Below are 21,439 nucleotides of genomic sequence, written 5' to 3'. Positions count from 1 at the left end.
AGTATATATAAGTACATATATCTCCCCTCCATCATGAGCCTCCCTCCCACCCTTCCATCTCATGCCTGTAAGTGATCAGAGAGCACTGAGCTGAGCTCCCTGTGCTATACAGCAGCTTCCCGCCAGATATCTATTTTACCCATGGTGGTGTACATATGTCAGTGCACTGAAATATATATATTACCTACCTGCTTTTTGCACTAGGTTGAAGTCATAAAATTTAAAACCTTCTTCTATTTCTGTAAGAACTTCCGCTGAATGAAGAGAAGAATCTAGTAGATAATAGAGATGATTAGAGCTTCTTAGCAGACATTTGCTACCAAGGAGATGAAATAAAGCAATCAATTACTTAGAAGCATCTAAAGAGCAGTATATACTAGGCATTTCTTTGTTCAATGGACTTGAAATCTCAGCTAGCTTAGTTTTTGCCTCAAATAAAAATTTTTTGGGGGGTCAAGTAATAAAAATACTAAGGTCATTAACATAAAGTGTTTGCACATGTTTTTCTTTTTTAACCATTTGTTCTTATTCCTCCACTGGCTGAACAAAAAGTCATAAATATCATAGTCACTTGAGTTTGATGAATTTACTTACAACTTGAATGTGTGCAACTTCTAAGGCATGATGTCACAATGAAGTTAAAATTCACTGAAAGTATATTTTTCATTTATCTCCCAGTCAAGAAAATCAACATTGAATTTCACTTTTTAAAAGAAAATTAATAGCACATTGGTAATTTTTTCCAGACTCTTCCCTGATTTCTGTGTACATGTGCTTCACTGCAGTAAACCTCTTTCTACATACAGCTTTGACAGCCCTCAAATACCATTGGTCCACCATAGCCACAGGTTCTGCATCTGTGGATTTAAACAATTGCAGATCGAAAATATGAGAAAAAAGAAAAATCCATAAAGTGCCAAAAAATCAAAACTTAAATTTGCTGAGTGCTGGCAATTATTTATATAGCAGTTAAATTGTACTTATAACTGTTTGCCTAGCATTTATATCATATAGATATTAAAATAATCTAGAGGTGTTTGCTGACGTGCATGGGTTATATGGAGATTCTATGCCATTTTGTATAAGAGCCTTGAGCATCTAAGTATTTTCATATCTGAGGGGCTTCTGGCACCAGTTGCCAGAAGCCAAGGGAGGACTGTTTAACATAAAACCCCTGAAGGAAACACAGGCCCTGTGCTAGGTTTTGGCAAACCTCTCACTCTTAGTCCCCTGAAGCCTGGACTAGTAGTCTCATTTTGTTGATTTGGAAACGGAAGGGAGTGTCAGCAGCTTTCCCTCTAATCTAGATCCATCTGACTCCCAAACCTTTATTTTTCAAGGTCCTGGTATCTGTGTTCTCTGTGTGCTCAGCATATGGTTGAAAGCAGTCTCTGGAGGCAGGCTGCCTGCTTTCGTTCAGATCCACAGCTTCAACTTCCTTGCTTCAGGTCCTTGCTACAGTTAACATTCTTCTCTGTGCCTCAGTTTCTTCATCTGTGTGAAAAGGTCATAAAAGCATAGGCCTCGCAGGGCTGTTGTGGAGATTAAATGAGGTAATACCAAGACTACTTACAAGGTTTGATCCAAGGTTACCTTTGTGGTGATCAATAGCTGCTGCTGTTTATATTTGTTATTACTGTTAGTGTTATTACCACCATCCTCATCACAACAGCTTCCAGTGTCAGCCTGAGGTGGAATGTGGCCTGGGAGACGTCTCCCTGCAGTGCTTAAAACATCACCCTAATCCTATTAATTTACGTCTCTATTTTCCAGACACTGTGTAGAGAGGTGTTTTAAGACTTAAAACTGGTATTTTTTTTTTTCCACCCATTTTGAGTATGACAATCTGCTATCTGGGCAAAGATGTTGGTGATGGACACTGCTGATTTTCATAGTCACAGGGGTCGCTAGACCTGTGGGATTACTGGGTAACTGAAGTGACTACCTGAGCAAGACAAAACACTAAAAAATACCCCAGCCCAGCAGTTGACAATGGCTTTCCTCTTATTTCCCATTTCTGTCATCTTTTGGTAGATTTTTTTAAACTCGAGATACAATTGATCTTTCTGAAGGGACCTTTTGCAGGATTCTCAACTGTAGGAGGTTTCTTTGCACTTGAGTTTAAATTTTAATTTGCAAGGAAACTGAAGCAGATGGATTGTCCCATTGTGAAAGAAAAAAATGAGTGCCTTGATGATACATTCGTTTTTCTTAGCAGGCTTCTGCCATTAAGATTGATGCTTGGGGATATATTGTTAGATCTTGTGTGGAACAGAAAGTTATTACTCATAGTTTACCAGATTTTAGCATACTTGCATCACAACACAGAATATCATTTTACATTTAGTATTGCTTTTCCAGCGCCATTATCAGATTGCATTTTCATAGTAAATTACAACAAAATTTTATGCTACCAACATTTAATGAAATTTTAATAAGGTTGTGTTTTGATGTTATTATTCAAATAATGTGTTGTGAATTGCTTTCCTTTGAGTATATTTGCATTAAAGAGGAACTCGATTTGGTTCTTTGAACAGTTTACCCACTTTCTGGTAGCTTTAAGAAGACAAAGAGGGAAATTAAGTTTCGTCTTTGCAAGTCAGTAAATAGAAAAGGAACACATTTGCTAGGATCTGTGGATCCTAGCAACCCACTCCAGTACTCTTGCCTGGAAAATCCCATGGACGGAGGAGCCTGGTAGGCTGCAGTCCATGGGGTCTGCGAAGAGTCAGACACAACTGAGCGACTTCACTTTCACTTTTCACTTTCATGCATTGGAGAAGGAAATGGCAACCCACTCCAGTATTCTTGCCTGGAGACGGGGTAGCCTGGTGGGCTGCCGTCTATAGGGTCGCACAGAATCGGACACGACTGAGGCGACTTAGCAGCAGCAGCAGCAGTAATGACAGCAGATTACAGATGGTTTGAGTTAATGAAATGACTCACGTTGGTTACTAAAGCGGCACAATTAAAAATATAAAGTAGACGTTTCACAGATTATGAGGGATGATAACCTGGAGTTTTCGCTTTCTCGTTAATCTCTAAGGCTAGAGACTAACATGTTAGCAATTCTTGGTCAGAGATGCCCCAAATTAAATGGTAGTCTCTTGAGACCGACTTCTCTGTTGGTAGCATTCTCTTAGCCATTTCTGCCAAATTTGTGGTTGTGAGCTCAAGGCCCATGCTTTCCATGAGCACGTGCTTCCAAGAGATAATACTCCCCAGACCAAGCAAAACCCCTCCACTCATCGTGCTTTCTGGGTTGACTGTGCCATAGCTGTCCGGCTGACAGAGTTGATTACACAGAGTATCAAGGCTGAAAGGTGAAGAGACCGGGAGAGCCCTGCTTGCGAGACGAGGCTGTGTTTACCATTGTTTCTAAACAGACTCGGGCTTTAGAGAAAGTAACTGGTGGAAAATGGTGAGAAGGGGCTGGCGAAGGCCAACTAGTAGTCCTTGGGGTCTTTTAATTCTCTTTACGCCCAGTTTTGTGTGGAAAAAAAATTGCTCTTCCTTCCTTTCCACGCTCTTCGCCGTATTTTTCTCCCATATTCATCCTGGGAGTTTCCTTCACCTACAAACAGCCCTAATCTCAGAGCTCTCGACTCTCAAGTTTCTACAACCCTGGCCTGGGTGCGATCCTCATCCAAGCCGCACACTAGCTCAGGAGCTCTGCTTCCTGTTCGCCATCTGCAGGGTTTGGTAATAAGGACGACTGCTGCTGCTAAGTCGCTTCAGTCGTGTCCAACTCTGTGCAACCCCAGAGACGGGAGCCCACCAGGCTCCGCCTTCCCTGGGATTCTCCAGGCAAGAACACTGAAGTGGGTTGTCATTTCCTTCTCCAATGCATGAAAGTGAAAAGTGAAAGTGAAGTCGCTCAGTTGTGTCCGACTCTTCGCGACCCAATGGACTGCAGCCTACCAGGCTCCTCCGTCCATGGGATTTTCCAGGCAAGAGTACTGGAGTGGGGTGCCATTGCCTTCTCCGAATAAGGACGACACTTAGTCATAAGAAAACCCGCAAGGCTGCAAGGAGTACCAGCTTATTACCGCCGCCGCCGCCCGCGGCCGCCGACCAGACGGAAGCGACCTCTAGACGCGGCGCGGCCTTGATGACGCAACGCGCAGCCTCCGTGACGCAAGCCCGCAGCTTCCGTGACACAACCGCTTCTCAGGGCCCGCCCACAGCTACGCGGACTAACGGCTAACCGACCTTCAATCCCTGGCACCGCTGCCGGTTAGTGGGAGTCCGCGCGGTCGGGGTCTCGCCGCCGCGACATGTCGCAAAAGCCGAAGAGCCGGGGCCGCCCCAGCTCCCAGGTCGAGCGGGAGCCGGGTGGCGGCGGCGAGGAGGCCCCGAGTACGTCTCGCGGGCCTGGCGGCGCCGCGTCGCAGCGTCGGGCCCAGGCCTCCCCCGCCCCGGGGCCGCGCTCGCAGAAGCAGCTGGAGCTGAAGGTGGCGGAGCTGGTGCAGTTCTTGTTGATCAAGGACCAGAGGAAGATCCCTATCCGCCGCACCGACATCCTGCGGCACGTGGTCGGCGACTACAAGGACGTGCTCCCAGAGCTGCTGCGGCGGGCGGCCGAGCGCCTGGAGTACGTGTTCGGGTACCGGCTGGTGGAGCTGGAGCCGCGCAGCAACACCTACATTCTGGTCAACACGTTGGAACCGGTGGAAGAGGATGCGGAGGTGCGCGGCGACCAGGGCACGCCCACCACTGGGCTTCTCATGATCGTTCTGGGGCTCATCTTCATGAAAGGCAACAGCATCAAGGAGACCGAGGTCTGGGACTTCCTGCGGCGCCTCGGGGTACACCCCACCAAGAAGCACCTCATCTTCGGGGACCCCAAGAAGCTCATCACCGAGGACTTCGTGCGGCAGCGATACCTGGATTACCGGCGCATCCCGCACACGGACCCCGTGGACTACGAGCTCCAGTGGGGCCCGCGCACCAACCTGGAGACCAGCAAGATGAAGGTGCTCAAGTTCGTGGCTAAAATCCACCACCAGGACCCCAAGGACTGGCCGGCGCAGTACTGCGAGGCTTTGGCGGACGAGGAGGCCAGGGCCAGACCCCAGCCCGCGGGCCCGAGTCCAGCCACTGCCCCTGCCCCAACCCTTTCTCCTGTCTCTTGAAATCTGAGGCACAGCCCAGGGCCCGCTCCCTCCCCGGGGGGAAGGGCTGGAGGTGGGAGGAAGCGTCTTGCTTGTTTAAATTCGTGGTAGTTCCAGGACGTGTTTGCAAACTTTTCTTCTTGTAATGTTTTAAGTCATTTTGATTCTAAACTTTTATTTAGAGGGTGACTTGTTTTGTTTTGCTTCAGTGTCTGTGTTTTTTGGTGTAACCTTGTTAGGTTTGTAAAGCGAATTGGAAAACTTACTACCCTGATCTGGAACTGCCAAGGAAATATAAGCGAACTGGCCCTTGTCCGGCCTTTGAACTGCCCCACTCTGTAAAGGAAAAGTCTTTATAAATTGAAAATGTAATTGCCTATATTCCCTTTTACTTTAACGCAGCTATTTAAAAAATCTGTTTTCTATGCATATAAGCATTTTGAGTCATTCTAAGTAATGTGCGTATTGTAGTTTTTCCAAATAATTTTTTACATTGATAATTACTATGCTGTGTAGCTGACCATTTTGTTCAATTTTTTTTTGCTACTATAGTTATAATAAATACTGTATTTTTAAAGCAGTTTAGCATTGTGCATTTATTTTAACCCTAAGTCATGAGAAATAAATTTCATGACTGAAAACCAGCATTGTAAGGAAAAAAAACAATTTTTGCTACATATCATTGAGGTAAATAGTGTTTCGTTGAAGTTGCTTTACTTTTATACTAGATTATGATGTAAAATATATTTCTGTGGGTCATGGAAAAGTTGATAAAAGTCTTAGTGATTAACCATGCCTATTTGGGAATCAGACTACTTGGGTTCAGAGTCTGCCTAACTTACAAATTTAAGGAGACTAAGTTGTACACAGACCTTTCTTCACCTATAAAACGGTTGATGCCTGTTACTGTGTATGGTAGTGTGATAATTAGGTATGGAAGTTTATGTAAAGTTACGGGCACAAATTTGTTTAAATTTGGCTTTTTTTCCTTGGCTTAGGACTGTTAAAATTTTTTTCTTTTTAAGTTTTTCTTTCATTCTCTTGTAAATCATGACTGTTCTTCTAGTCTGACTCTACTGTGTGGTTTACGGAAAAACAGCTCACCATGGAGCCCACATAAACAGAGCAGAAAGTAGGATCCACCCAGGCTTGGAGGGGGTGTCTGCAGTGTAGTGGACAGGATATGGGGTTTTGAGGTTGTCTGACATCTCAGGACAGTACAGAACCCACCTGCCAATGTGGGAGACCTGGGTTCAGGCCCTGGGTTGGGAAAATCCCCTGGAGAAGAGACTGGCAATCCACTCTGGTATTCTTGCCTGGGAAATCTGAATTCTAGCCTGGTGGGCTACAGTCAATGAAGTAGCAAAGAGTCAGACACGGCTTATCAACAAAACCGCAGCAGCCTGAGTGAACCTGAAAGTGAAAGTGCGCGTCCCTCAGTCGTGTCCGCCTCTTTGCAGCACCGTGGACTGTACAGTCCTTGGAATTCTCCAGGCCAGAATACTGGAGTGGGTAGCCTTTCCCTTCTCCAGGGAATCTTCCCAACCCAGGGATTGAACCCAGGTCTCCCACATTGCTCTTGGATTCTTTACCAGCTGAGCCACAAGGGAAGCCCAGGAATACTGGAGCGGGTAGCCTCTCCCTTCTCCAGGGGAATCTTCCAACCAGGAATCGAACCGGAATCTCCTGCATTCCAGGTGGATTCTTTACCAACTGAGCTATCAGGGAAGCCCCAAGCCTGAGGCAAAACCCATTTGACCTGCTTCAGTCATGTAACAGGAGAAGGTATTTCTGCTGTTAGGACACCGAGATTCTGGATTGTAACCTGTTCTATCCTGAATGTAACAGATTGTAACCTGTTCTATCCTGAATGATTCAGAACTTGAGGAAGCTAATACTGGGGACGTTGGAAAGAAGTGTGATATAATGGAAAAGCATTTGGAAAAAGCCCTTTTTGTAGTGACTTGAGCAGATCCTGCACCTAATGAACCCAGTGACTCTGAAGTTAGGAAACAGTACATTGGTAGCAGAAGTGTTGGGTGCTGTGGCTGCATTTAGGAAAACAAACAGGAAAGAGATGAACTCAGAAAATATTTGACTGGTTTGTATCCAGGAATGAACAGAATACAGAAGTATGTTGATATGTAACTACATCTGAACCCCCAATTGGTAAATAAAACAGAAGGCTAATTAAATCACATTCTCAGGCAAAAATCAAATCTGTGTTATAGTTGTCACTCTCACTGTTAAAACATGTGAATGGATTCGAGTGGTTTAGGATAAAGGTTAGGTAGGAGTTGGATGCCCAACTAAGATTTTTTAAAGAACAATATGACTGAGAGAAGAAGAGTTGAAGTGTGGCCTGTCCACCAAAAGCATGAAGGTCAGAGGGGCACAGTCAAATCAGTGAGAGAAAGACAGAGAGGACCACAAAGGGAGTAAATATGCTTACAGCAAACCTAAGGTGTGTGTCTAGAAAAGAAGTACAGGTGTACCTAGTGGCACATGGCACCAAATGGAATCAAATTGGTTTTTTTCCCATTATTTTATAATTTTTATTGGGGTAAGTTGATTTACGGTGTTGGGGGGGAAAGGGATAAATTGCAAGATTGAAATCAAATTGTTTTTGAAGAGTTGATCTGTCAAAAGTTTGCCTGAACTTTCAGAGTCTATGACTGCTTGAGGTCTAAATAACCCTTAGGTCTTCACTTTTATGAGCCAACACCTATAGGAAGTACTGCAAAGTGTAGAATCCCAGAGTGGAATCAAGGTACATAGCACCCCAGATGTCATGACCTTGCCTAAGTTTAAAAAAAGAAAAACAGGAAATTCCCTGGTGGTCCAGTAGTTAGGACTCTGAGCTTTCACTGCCGAGGGGCCTCCGGTTCCACCCCTAGTTGGGAAACTAAGATCACACAAGCTGTGAAGCATGTCCAAAAAAAAAAAAAAGCTACCTTTAAGAGAAGGGAGGAAGTAGAATGGATGAGGGATGAGATAGAATAAAAGCTAGACTTACTTAAAACTCTTATGGATTTGACTTTAAGATTCTTTTATATAATTGCAAGCAACACAAACTTAGAAAACCATCCCTAACAAAAATGCGACAATAACCTAGGTTCCCAGTTGGTAGCATAACCACACATAAGGGAACTGCGGTGACTCTAGGACACCGTAATTTGGCTACATATCCTGGTAGAATGTTCTCTAAGGATAAAAGGAAACAAAATCCTTGTTTTCAATAATCATGTTTTTGGTGGTAGTATTAGCATTGTTACTTTGAGACTTGTGGGTATCATGAGATTAAATCAGATGGTTAATTACAATGAGAAGTAAGGTTTGGGGCATGGTTGAAAGGAAGTAGAGATATAAGGTTGATGTGATTAAATAAAAACCCTATAATTGTGAATTTGAATCCAAGATTGCAGTATGAACACATGATGTGTTACACCTAACAACTGAAAATGCTTAAAACAGTGACCACCCAAGCGGCAAGAGCACCTTTAGCATGAAAACATTGTTATCAAAATATTGTTCAGTTGATAAGTCGTGTCCAGCTCTGTGACCTCATAGACTGCAGCACGTCAGTCTTCCCTGTCCTCCACTGTGTCCTGGAGTTGGCTCAAATACATGTCCGTTGAGTTGGTGTTGCTATCTAACCATCTCGTCCTCTGTCAACTCCTCCTCCTCCTACCCTCAATCTTTCCCAGCATCAGAGTCTTTTCCAATGAGTCGGCTCTTCTCATCAGGTGGCCATAGTATTGGAGTTTCAGCTTCAGCTTCAGTATCCGTCTTTCCAATGAATATTCAGGGCTGATTTCCTTTAGGATTGACTGGTCTGATCTCCTTGCAGTCCAAGGGACTCTCAAGAGCCTTTGCCCGCACCACAGTTTGAAAGCATCTATTCTTCAGTGCCATTCTCTTTGAAAAGAATCAGGGCTTACTGGTGAAATGTCTGATTTCAGAACTAGGGCAAGAAATGTGTATGATGACCCTGGAACATGATAGCTTTCAAAGTAAATTAGTATTGTGTCAACTTGAATTGAGTCTCTCTTGCTAACGATTCCAGTGACTGAAACATATCCAATGTGTTTAAGTTTATCCTTCATAATGATTCAAATACACACACACACACACCAAACAAACAATACCTTTGAAGAAAGCTAGGGACCCAACTAGTTTTTTTAAATTGTGTGAAAAAGATTGTATTTGACTCATTCTTTAATGAAGGAACCAGTAAGATGTCACTACCAGTCTAAAAGAGAATTCACAGACTGTACACACATAGGCAATCAAGAATGCAGAAATGAATTTACGAAAGATGTAAAAGTGGTCAGCATCCATGGAGGGATAATCATTGCATTCCACCAGACAAAATTCAGTTATATTTCTCTTGTCAAAAATAGTTGCATTAGCATGAATATTCTACATCTTACTGAGTTGTAAAACAAAGACAGCAAACAGGCAACTCAGAAAGGTGCACTAGACAGGATCCAGTATTTTTTTTCCTCCCATTTCAAAGTATTTTACAAGTTTTCATGATACTCTCCCCCTTCTTGATCATATTTTTTGAAGTTTTGTTTCATTAGATTTAAGTGTGGCAAGAGTATTAACTAACCACATAGGCTTGAGTTTATTTTGCAAGTCTAGCAACATATCAGCTAATTATTTTGAAATCTGGAAGATAAATGGAAAGAATCTAACATGTTTCCTTTCCCTATATGAACCTATACTTTAAGGCAAACAGTTGATGAGGAAGAGTCTCCTTCTATATCTTGATTTCCATGAATAAAGAGAGTAGAGATGATGGCTTTAGACTAGCACTAATTTGGAAACCCTAATAAATGAATTGACCTAAGCAATCCTGAAATATGACTGCTAAGGAATGGTGGCACAGATGTAAAGGACAGACTGTGGACACACCGGTGAAGGAGAAGGTCGGATGAATCGAAAGAGCAGCATTGATATATATACTACCATGCACAAAATAGATAGCTAATGGGAAATTGCTGTATAACACAGGGAACCCAACCTAGTGCTCTGTGATGATCTAGAGGGGTGGGATTGAGGGGAAGAAGGTTCAAGAGGGAGGGGCTATGCGTATACTTATGGCTGATTCACACTGTTGTACAGCAGAAACCACAACATTGTAAAGCAATTACCCTCCAATTAAAAATAAAACTTTCTTTAAATGGCTGCTAAGATCACAGAGAGATATTATTTACCTTCTGTTAGTCTGAATTTGGTCAACCTCTGGATCTATCAATGAAATTACAAAGTTTACAAAAGATGGAGAAACATTAAGTGATGGGAGACAAAGTGTAGGCTATAGAAAACTATAGGATTAGTGAACAGATTTCAAGGAAGAAAAAGCCCATAGTGGAAGGAAAAGCACATTAATTTAAAAATATCTAAACTTCAGAGCCACCAGTTTCAGTGTGGAACTCCTTTGTATCTTGTGTAATCTGATTCAAACAAAATATGAAGAAAGATTGAAACAAGTGTGAACTGTAATTATGCATTATTATCATAGACATGATGGCAGCATTGTATGTTTTCAAAAAGTTTTATTAGAAATATACACTGAAATATTTAAAGATGAAGTCATATGCTGTCTAATATTTGCTACAAAATAATTTGGAGGAGAGAGAGTATAAATGATAAAACTAACGGTGACTGGATTAATCACCCCTGATGCTGGATGATGGGTATGTGGGTGGGGTTCATTTTACTATTTTCTTTGGTTTTACATGTGTATGAAATTTTCCATAACAAAAATTAAAAGGCATAGACTTTCTAATAAATACATTTCTATCACTTGATTTTCTTTAGTAATTTATATATCACTCGTTATTTTTGAGAGTATGTATCAATAACACTATGTTGAGACTATGGAATGTATAGTATTTTCAAGTTTAGCTTCTAAAATGTTTTTATATTTCAAATAAAATCATGGTTGCTGGCTATGGCTTTTCAGACACTACCTTTTCTATTTGATTTAAGGTAATATCATTTTAAAATTTTTAACAAATAATGCTTTCCTTGGAAACATAGAAATGTTATTCGTGTGATTATTTGATGGTCTGAAAGTTTTTTGAAAGCCAAATCATTTTTCCTCTGATCTCTCCCAGTAAATGATCAATTTCTTATCTGGTTTGTTTCCAGATAACCTTTTTCATGCTGCTCTCGGCAGTGTGTGTGATGCTGAATTTGGCTGGTTCAATACTTTCCTGTCAGAACGCTCAGCTCGTCAACTCCCTGGAAGGCTGTCAGTTGGTGAGTAATGAAAGGCAAGGCGTTTGATAAAGGTCATGTACTTTCATTTTACATGAAAGGGATTTCAAAAATAATTTTACTGTATCCTTGGGTTTATTCTGATGTTTTAGCATTGTCTAAGGAATTCATGATGATTCATTTCTTAAAAATTCTCCCAAATCAATATTGGTTCTACTAGTAAATCAGTTACTATTAGTGTAGCACTGTTTTAGATGTCTAGAGTTTTGGCAAGAGAATGCACTGGTCATAGCAAACACCCTCTTCCAACAACACAAGAGAAGACTCTACACATGGACATCACCAGATGGTCAACACCAAAATCAGATTGATTATATTCTTTGCAGCAAAAGAAGGAGAAGCTCTATACTGTCAGCAAAAACAAGACCAGGGGCTGACTGTGGCTCAGATCATGAACTCCTTTTTGCCAAATTCAGACTTAAATGGAAGAAAGTGGGGAAAACCACTAGACCATTCAGGTATGACCTAAATCAAATCCCTTATGGAAGTGGAAGTGAGAAATAGATTTAAGGGACTAGATCTGATAGACAGAGTGCCTGATGAACTATGGACGGAGGTTTGTGACATTGTACAGGAGACAGGGATCAAGACCATTCCCATGGAAAAGAAATGCAAAAAAGCAAAATGGCTGTCTGAGGAGGACTTACAAATAGCCTTGAAAAGAAGAGAAGTGAAAAGCAAAGGAGAAAAGGAGAGATATAAGCATCTGAATGCAGAGTTCCAAAGAATAGGAAGAAGAGATAAGAAAGCCTTTCTCAGCGATCAGTGCAGAGAAATAGAGGGAAACAATAGAATGGGAAAGACTAGAGATCTCTTCAAGAAAATTAGAGATACCAAGGGAACATTTCATGCAAGGATGGGCTCAATAAAGGACAGAAATGGTAGGGACCTAACAGAAGCAGAAGATATTAAGAAGAGGTGGCAAGAATACACAGAACAACTGTACAAAAAAGATCTTCATGAAAGAAAAAGGGTAAGGAAAAGAAAAGGGTATATCTTTCCTTTTCTCCTTTGCTTATTATCCCAGATAATCACGATGGTGTGATCACTCACCTAGAGCCAGACATCCTGGAATGTGAAGTCAAGTGGGCCTTAGGAAGCATCACTACAAACAAAGCTAGTGGAGGTGATGGAATTCCAGTTGAGCTATTTCAAATCCTAAAAGATGATGCTGTGAAAGTGCTGCACTCAATATGCCAGCAAATTTGGAAAACTCAGCAGTGGCCACAGGACTGGAAAAGGTCAGTTTTCATTCCAATCCCAAAGAAAGGCAATGCCAAAGAATGCTCAAACTACCACACAATTGCACTCATCTCACACACTAGTAAAGTAATGCTCAAAAGTCTCCAAGCCAGGCTTCAGCAGTACGTGAACCATGAACTTCCAGATGTTCAAGCTGGATTTAGAAAAGGCGGAGGAACCAGAGATCAAATTGCCAACATCCACTGGATCATCGAAAAAGCGAGAGAGTTCCAGAAAAACATGTATTTCTGCTTTATTGACTATGCCAAAGCCTTTGACTGTGTGGATCACAATAAACTGTGGAAAATTCTGAAAGAGATGGGAATACCAGACCACCTGACCTGCCTCTTGAGAAACCTGTACACAGGTCAGGAAGCAGCAATTAAAACTGGACATGGAACAACAGACTGGTTCCAAATAGGAAAAGGAGTACGTCAAGGCTGTATATTGTCACCCTGCTTATTGAACTTGTATGCAGAGTACATCATGAGAAACGCTGGGCTGGATGAAGCACAAGCTGGAATCAAGATTGCCAGGAGAAATATCAATAACCTCAGATATGCAGATGACACCACCCTTATGGCAGAAAGTGAGGAACAACTAGAGAGCCTCTTGATGAAAGTGAAAGTGGAGAGTGAAAAAGTTGGCTTAAAGCTCAGCATTCAGAAAATGAAGATCATGGCATCTGGTCCCATCACTTCATGGCAGATAGATGGGGAAACAGTGACAACAGTGGCTGACATTATTTTTCTGGGCTCCAAAATCACTGCAGATGGTGATTGCAGCCATGAAGTTAAAAGAAGTTTACTCCTTGGAAGGAAAGTTATGACCAACCTACACAGCATATTAAAAAGCAGAGACATTACTTTGCCAACAAAGGTCTGTCTAGTCAAGGCTATGGTTTTTCCAGTAGTCATGTATGGATGTGAGAGTTGGACTATAAAGAAAGCTGAGTGCAGAAGAATTGATGCTTTTGAACTGTGGTGTTGGAGAAGACTCTTGAGAGTCCCTTGGACTGCAAGGAGATCCAACCAGTCCATCCTAAAGGAGATCAGTCCTGGGTGTTCTTTGGAAGGACTGATGTTAAAGCTGAAACTCCAATACTGTGGCCACCTGATGCGAAGACCTGACTCATTTGAAAAGACCCTGATGCTGGGAAATATTGAGGACAGGAGGAGAAGGGGATGACAGAGGATGAGATGGTTGGATGGCATCACTGACACAATGGACATGAGTTAGTGATGGACAGGTAGGCCTGGCATGCTGCGGTTCATGGGGTCGCAGAGAGACGGACACGACTGAGTGACTAAACTGAACTGAAGTAGTGATTATATTCTAACATTTGTTGCATTGATTTTTCTCTGCACTGAAGTTTTGAAAATCAATTTTGTAAGTCTGTTCTAAGTGCTGAGATAACATATAAGCTTGATAATGAGTGCATCCAAACAATTTAGTTCTCATTTTCCAATTTAAAAAGAGAATTATCTTTTCAATCCTGGAAAATTATAGATGGTGTGCTGTGGACTGAATTTTTGTTTGTTGAATGAAACCATTATATTTTATCACGATTTGGCTTCTGATTTGGTTGTATTGAAACGTGCGTGTGGTATGCACTGTGTGGCTGGGGTAGAGATCAACCTGTGTCCCGTGACATTCAGTGCAAGTGCCAAGTGACCCCTGATGTGACCCTGGCGGCCGAGTATGGGGCACTGGCATTTGTTTCTTTAACTTAGAGCCATGCCTCTTATTTTCTTGGGCTCTGAAATCACTGCAGATGATGACTGAAGCCATGAAATTAAAAGATGTTTGCTCCTTGGAAGAAAAGCTATGACAAACCTAGACAGCATATTAAGAAGCAGAGACATCACTTTGCTGACAAAGGTCAGTGTAGTCAGAGGTATGGTTTTTCCAGTAGTCATGTATGGATGTAAGAGTTGGACCATAAAGAAGGCTGAGCCCAAAGAATTAACGCTTTCGAATTGTGCTCCTGGAGAAGACTCTTGAGAGTCCCAACCAGTCAATCCTAAAGGAAATCAACCCCAAATATTCATTGGAAAGACTGATGCTGAAGCTGAAGCTCCAATACTTTGGCCACCTTATGTGAAGAGCTGACTCATTGGAAAAGATTCTAATACTGGGAAAAACTGAGGGCAGGAGAAGAAGTGGGTGGCAGAGGATGAGATGGTTGGATGGCATCACTAACTCCATGGGCGTGAGTTTGAGCAAACTCCAGGAGATAGTGAAACTAACCTGGCGTGCTGCAGTCAGTCCATGGGGTCGCAAAGAGACACGACTGAATGACTGAACAGTAACAATGCCCTCACAGCTACCCATGCACTGGCCGTCATTTCTGAGAGGTCAGGGGCTATGCTGAACTGCTGCTGGCGTTTTTATTAACAGTGTCCAGGGTTTTTATTTGTTCTCAGAAGACTAGGGAAAGGCACATCTCCATCATCTTCTTGGAAGCCAAAATGCAATTGATTTTTGTATATTTCATATGTTGAAATTTTTTGTTGACTCTAAAAGTTTTCCCAAAATTATCTTTTAGTTTCCAGGTGGACAGCCATATAAGCTAGGAAAATAAAGGTGCTTTCCTTTTGTTACAAATTTTATAGAGCATATTTTTTCTTAACTTTTTACGTTGATTGATAAGTATTTAGTACCTTGTGATGCAATAGAGCTTTTTATTTTTTTAACTGAAAGAAAATTGCCTTACAATGTTGTGTTGGTTTCTGCCATACAGCAGGACAAATCAGCCGTAACCTCTCTCTGGAACCTTCCTCTCCTCCCACATCCCACCCTTCAAAGTAGACCTTTTTTTATTCTTCCAGTTTTATTGAGATATAATTTACATACAACACTGTATCCAGGTATACAGCATAGCAATTAAAAAACCTTTTTTTATTGGAGTCTAGTTGATTTACAATGTTGTGTTAATTTCTGCTGTACAGCAAAGTACATCAGTTATACATATACATATATTGACTTTTTTAGCTTCTTTCCCCATACAGCATCATGATTTGAGTTACATCATGAGATGATTATCATAGTAAGTTTTGTGAACATCCATCATCTCACATAGATACAAAAATTTTTAAATAGAAAAACACTTTTCATGGTGGATAACGAATGAGTAAGTTGAAGCCTATGGACACAGAGACTTAGCAAGAATGGAATTTAAAAATCATCCGTGGCTAATCCTCTTATTTTAGAAATGGGTGAAGAGTGAAAGTCTGTATCAATCAGATAGTTTATATAAACCAGAATCCCACAAGTCCTTACTTTTACATCATATCTGTTGGATCTGAAAAAAATATCTTCTCAAAGCCATGTTAAAATGGCTACAGAAACTTGTTTTTGATTTAATACACAATGAACACCTATAGAAATGTCACCAAAAAATGCTTTTATTTCCAGAATAGAAATGGAAGAGCTGCTGCTGAGTCGCTTCAGTCGTGTCCGACTCTGTGCGACCCCAGAGACGGCAGCCCACCAGGCTCCCCCATCCCTGGGATTCTCTAGGCAAGAACACTGGAGTGGGTTGCCATTCCCTTCTTCATGGAATCATCCTAACCCAGGGATCATCAAACCGTCGTGTCTCAGATGTCCTGCGTTGGCAGGCGGATTCTTTACCGCTGAGCCACTGAGAAGCCCAGAGATCTACTGTCCATTTTTTCAAATTCCTGCCAATGATAACATATCCCATCCACAATATTAACATTGAGGCAATCAGATTTCCCCATCTTTACTTATATTCATTTGTCTGGATGGGTGTGAGAGTGTGTCTATTGCTTTATGTGATTTTGTCACTCGTGTAGGTTCACATATCCACCACCACAGTCAAGACACAGAACTGTTTCAACACTGTGAGGATCCCTCATGTTGATCTTTTTATAACCACATTCATTTCCCTTTTGCCCACTCTTAACTTCTGGAGACCCCGAATCTGTTCACTATTTCTCAAAAAAAAAAAAAAAAAAAAACTCATTTCCAAAAAGTTGTGTAAATGAAAACATGCATATGCAACCATTTGGAACTGGCTCTTTTTATTGAGCATGATTCCATGGAGGTTCATCCAAGGTGTTGTTGTATATATCAGTGGTCCTTTCCTTTTCATTGTTGGGTAGCACTGCGTGGTACGTAGGATGACAGCATGTTTAACTAATTACCTGCACTACCTCTGGTTTTGTCTGTTATGTATAAGGCTGGTATGAACATTCATGTATGTATTTCTGTGTGAACATAAGTTTTCATTTCTCTGGGATGAATATCCAAGAACACAATTTCCATATTATAACTGTATGTTTAGTTTTTTAAGAGACTTTTCCAGCCACACTTCCGTACATTTTACATCTTTATCAGCAATGTATGAGTGATTCAGTTTCTCCACATCTTCATTAGCATTTGGCGTTGACAGTATATATATATACACATATATATATATTTAGTCATTCTCAGAGATGTGTAGTGATATGGTTTCATTTTGCATTTTCCTGATGCAAATGATGTTAAACCTCTTTTCATGTGTTTCATTGCCATCCGTATATACACTTTGGAGAAATAAATATGCAGCAGCATATCTGAAAAAGGACTAGTATCTAGAGTATATGAAGAAATCTCAACACTGAACAAAGAAGTCAACTAGAAAATGAGCAATACACACGACCATTTTTCTTCTTTCTGGAAGAAATTATTTAGAATTGGTATTGATTCTTCTTTAAGCATTTGATAGAATTTTCTAGTGAGATCATCTAGGCTTGGAGATTTCTTTTGGGGGAGATTTAAAATTATAAAAATAACTTCCTTAATAGTATAAGGCTATTCAAATTGTCTGTTTCCTGTTCTGAGTTATGGTAGTTTATGATTTTTAATAAGTTGATTCATCTCATTTAAATTGTCAAGTTTGTATGTGTAGAGTTCATATTATTCCCTTACCATAATTTTAATGTCAGCAGAGTCCAAGGCTTCCCAGGTGGGCTCTTGGTAAAGAATTCACCTGCCAATGCAGGAGACACAGGAGTCGTAGGTTCTTTCCCTGGGTCGGGAAGATCCCCTGAAGGAGAGCATGGCAACCCACTCCTGTATTCTTGCCTGGAGAATCCCATGGACACAGAAGCCTGGCGGGCTACAGTCCATGGGGTCGCAAAGAGTCAGACATGACTGAGTGACTAACATACATACAATGATATAAAGGCCAAGGGGACCATCTGTTCCATTACTCTTTGAAAAGATTCATCAGTCAAATTGTTCGGGGTTGCTGATATTTGAAGGATATTTAGTTATTTAGCAGATCTTGCATTTTTTCATATTTGTGATCTCTTTGGGCTTTGAATCAATCTTAAAGCCATGAGTATAAATAGGAAATTTGGTGGTTCAACAGTAAAGAATCTGCCCACGTGCAGGAACCACAGGAGATGCAGGTTCGATCCCTGGGTCAGGAATATCCCCCGGAGTAGGATATGGCAACCCACTCCAGTATTCTTGCCTGGAGAATCCCATGGACTTAGGAACCTGGTGGGCTAAAATAGTTCTTAGTATTCTTCCATAAATATTGTCTAATATTTTTAAAAGCTTATATTTCTCTATAAGAAAAGTTTTATCTATTATATCAATGGTAACAATGATAATAAATTCTAGGGCCACTTACATCCTACAGGTCCCTTACAAGAGTAGGTGTGGGGAAAACATCTCATCTTGATTTTTTTTCTTGATTACATGTTTGAGTTCATAATTAAGTGGCATTTTAATCAGCTTATAAAGGTAGACGTCTTTTCCCCCCACTTTTTTTTCTATTGTGGTAAAATACACATAACATGTACCATTTTAACTATTTGTAATCATGAAATTCAGTGGCATTAAGTACGTTCACACTGTTGTGCAGCTGTCACCACCATCCATTTCCATAGCTTTTTCATCTTCCCAAACAGAAACTGTCCCACTAAACACTAACTACCCGCCTCCCCTCTCCCTCAGCCCCTGGAAAACACCATCTACTTTCTACCTCTGAGATTTTTGATACCTCTAGGGACGTCACAGGAGTGAAATCATACAATATGTGTGTTTTTGTGTCTGGCTAATTTCATATAGCTTAATGTTTTCAAGATCTCTGTTTCCTTTAATTGGTAAGTTTAGCCTATTTATATTTATGCTTATGAACAATGTTTGGTCTCAGTCCTGTTCACCTATATTTTATGTGGTGTGTTGACATTTTTACAGGGTGCCTCAGAACAGCAGGAACACATTCTTCATTTTTTATACCTCCCTTTGACTTGGAAAAGGAAATGGCAACCCACTCCAGTATTCTTGCCTGGAGAATCCCATGGACGGAGGAACCTGGTAGGCTATAATCCACTGGGTCTCAAAGAGTCGGACACGACTGAGCAACTTCACTTCACTTTCACTTTTGACTTGGCCTGGGTCCCCTGATGTAGGAAAAATAAACATGACCCTTATCACTGTGTTGTGATATTGGTCTCTTATCAGCTGAGAACAATCTTTCCAGGGTTAATGTTACCTCATTCCAGGACGTATTCAGCACTTCTCCCCTTTCTATCTTCTACTTTTCTGTCCCTGGTGGCATCTGGGTCTGGGGGCCCAGACTGAGCATCACAGCAGGGGAAGTGGGAAGTGGGCGGGGTGGCACTTGCTCTGTGCTGGCCCCTGGCCCACCCCGCTGTGAGCCTGGGCTGACACTAGCTGCTGAGGTCTGAGATCCTCCCCGGGACCTCCCCTCCAGATGCAGCTGCTTAGGGTTCTAGTTCTTCTAGGGACCACTTGGGGCACAAACGAATCCTAGAGCCCCTCGCACTCTGCATGTCCCTTACAAGTGTAGGCATGGGGATAGCATCTCAGACCCTCTCACCCTGAATGTGCCCTTCATCCCTTTCACCCCCTGGCAGCAGACCCACCTCAACTCCAGGCAACTTAAAGACCAGGCTTCGGACACAGGACACGTGTCCCCAGATGCTCACAGACACTTTGGATTCCTGCAGCCGGGTATCCTTATCTTAGCCTGGTGAGGGTGCTGGGCCTCTGCACAGGGACCAGACTGAGTTCTGAGCATCCAGTCTGCTTCCTGCCTGCTCAGGGTACCACCCTCTCTTATTTTCTGGAAACCCTTGTTCTTAGGCCACATCCCTTGTCATCCTCCCTTCTGCCAGTCCTCCAAGCTCCCCAGGACTCCTCCTCCTCCTGGGGTCCAGAATGAGGTTATGGCAGAAACTCAAAGAACATTTGCTGAATGCTGGGACAAGCAAGGTCTTGGTAGCAGACTTAACATTCTGTGTGTGACAGCCCAATTCATTTAGCTGAAGTCATTTAATTAATAGTTTCATGATTCAGTTATTGTTTTTTGTTTTTTCTTCTTAAATTTTTTTTTTAACATCGGAAACATTTTGTATCGTGGTATAGCCAATTAACAATGTTGTGATAGTTTCAGGTGGACAGCAAAGGGACTCAGCCATACACATACATGTATCCGTTCTCCCCCAGACTACCCCCACTTCCATCCAGGCTGGCACATAACATTGAGCAGAGTTCCATGTGCTATACAGTAGGTCTTTGTGGTTATTCATTTTAAATATAGCAGTGTGTAAAAAGTTTTCTGTTATTTTTGCATTCTCAGTCTCTCAAGTTGTGTCCAACTCTTTTGCTACCCCATGGACTGCAGCCTCCCAGGCTCCTCTGTCCATGGAATTCTCCAGTCAAGAATAATACAGTGGGTTGCCATCCCTCCATGGGATCTTCCCAGCCCAGGGATTGAACCTGTGTCTCTGCATTGGCAGGTGGGTTCTTTACTACTGAGCCACCTGGGAAGCCTCTACCATTTTATTTCTCATTACTAGGTTTATCAGGACCACAGCTTGAGATCCTCAGTGGTCCATTTTGGAGGACCTTGATTCTGTGACTATTTTATTCTTCCCAGAGCCTGTTAGAATTTTTCCATGATGCTTCTAGCCGCATTTATTACCAGCACTCTAATCTCAAAATTGAAAGCACCCAGTAACCAAGCCAACACTAATTACAAAGCCACAGACCTCAGAGGAGCTCCACCGTAACCAGGGCAACCCTGATTCAACTTCATCATGATGAATAGTAAATGAGGAGAGGATGCGGCCTTCGGCTGGGGTTGTTGGAAATGTGCGGCTTTAAAGATGAAAGAAAACTTAGCTGAAAGTACACAGGTCCACTCAGGGTCTCCTCAGCCACAATCTCCTTCCAGGTTTCCATTGTTGCTGAGAGCTATAGATTTTATTCTACTAATCATGGGTCAAGAAGAGTCTCAGCCTCTCTTGGCTTCACAAGAAATTTGGTATTGGACTGTTCTTTGCAGTTTGTCATGATGACACAGAATTGTCCCCTCTAGAGTAACACAATTCTTTTTTAGTTCATCTGCATGTGAATTTGTCATTATCATCAGCAAATGGATGTCATGGCTAACACAGCAATTTGAAAGTCAAGTCCAAATCCCAAAGTTCCCCAGCAAAGAAGAAATTCTCAGCAAAACAAGAACTGATATGTTTAAAGTAAGCCAACAGTTGTTGTTGAGTCACTAAGTTGTATCTGATTCATTTGTGACCCCATGGTCTGTAGCCCGCCAGGCTCCTCTGTCCAGGGGATTTCCCAGGCAAGAATACTGAAGTAGATTGCCACTTCCTTCTCCAGGTGATCTTCCTGACCCAGGGATTAAACCCACATCTCCTGCACTGGCAGGTGGATTCTTTGCCACTGAGCCACCAGGGAAGCCCAGCCGACAGTGGTTCCATATAAATACTCACCTGTCCTGTGTCCAT

General features: G+C 41.9%; 2 protein-coding genes across 2 annotated transcripts in view; both read left to right on the top strand.

The window, feature by feature from the left end:
* The window catches only part of ENTREP2 (endosomal transmembrane epsin interactor 2), a 241,340-nt gene that overhangs the window by 173,414 nt on the left and 46,487 nt on the right, over window positions 1–21,439 (top strand). Inside the window, exon 3 of the mRNA XM_070358170.1 lies at window positions 11,277–11,387. Coding sequence (XP_070214271.1) covers window positions 11,277–11,387 — 111 coding nt within the window. The remainder of the gene's footprint in view (window positions 1–11,276; window positions 11,388–21,439) is intronic.
* Window positions 4,123–5,697, top strand: NSMCE3 (NSE3 homolog, SMC5-SMC6 complex component). Its single transcript, XM_005911712.3, has one exon. The coding sequence runs from the start codon at window positions 4,278–4,280 to the stop codon at window positions 5,133–5,135; it is 858 nt and encodes a 285-aa protein (XP_005911774.2). The 5' UTR covers window positions 4,123–4,277; the 3' UTR covers window positions 5,136–5,697.

The sequence above is a fragment of the Bos mutus genome, chromosome 21 (genome assembly GCF_027580195.1).
Source record: "Bos mutus isolate GX-2022 chromosome 21, NWIPB_WYAK_1.1, whole genome shotgun sequence".
Classification (NCBI taxonomy): domain Eukaryota; kingdom Metazoa; phylum Chordata; class Mammalia; order Artiodactyla; family Bovidae; genus Bos; species Bos mutus.
Note: the sequence above shows the minus strand (reverse complement) of the source record. Positions and strands in the feature narration are given on the sequence as shown.

Coding starts and splice junctions, on each gene's coding strand:
- NSMCE3 (XM_005911712.3), top strand. CDS start 4,278: ATGTCGCAAAAGCCGAAGAGCCGGGGCCGCCCCAGCTCCCAGGTCGAG.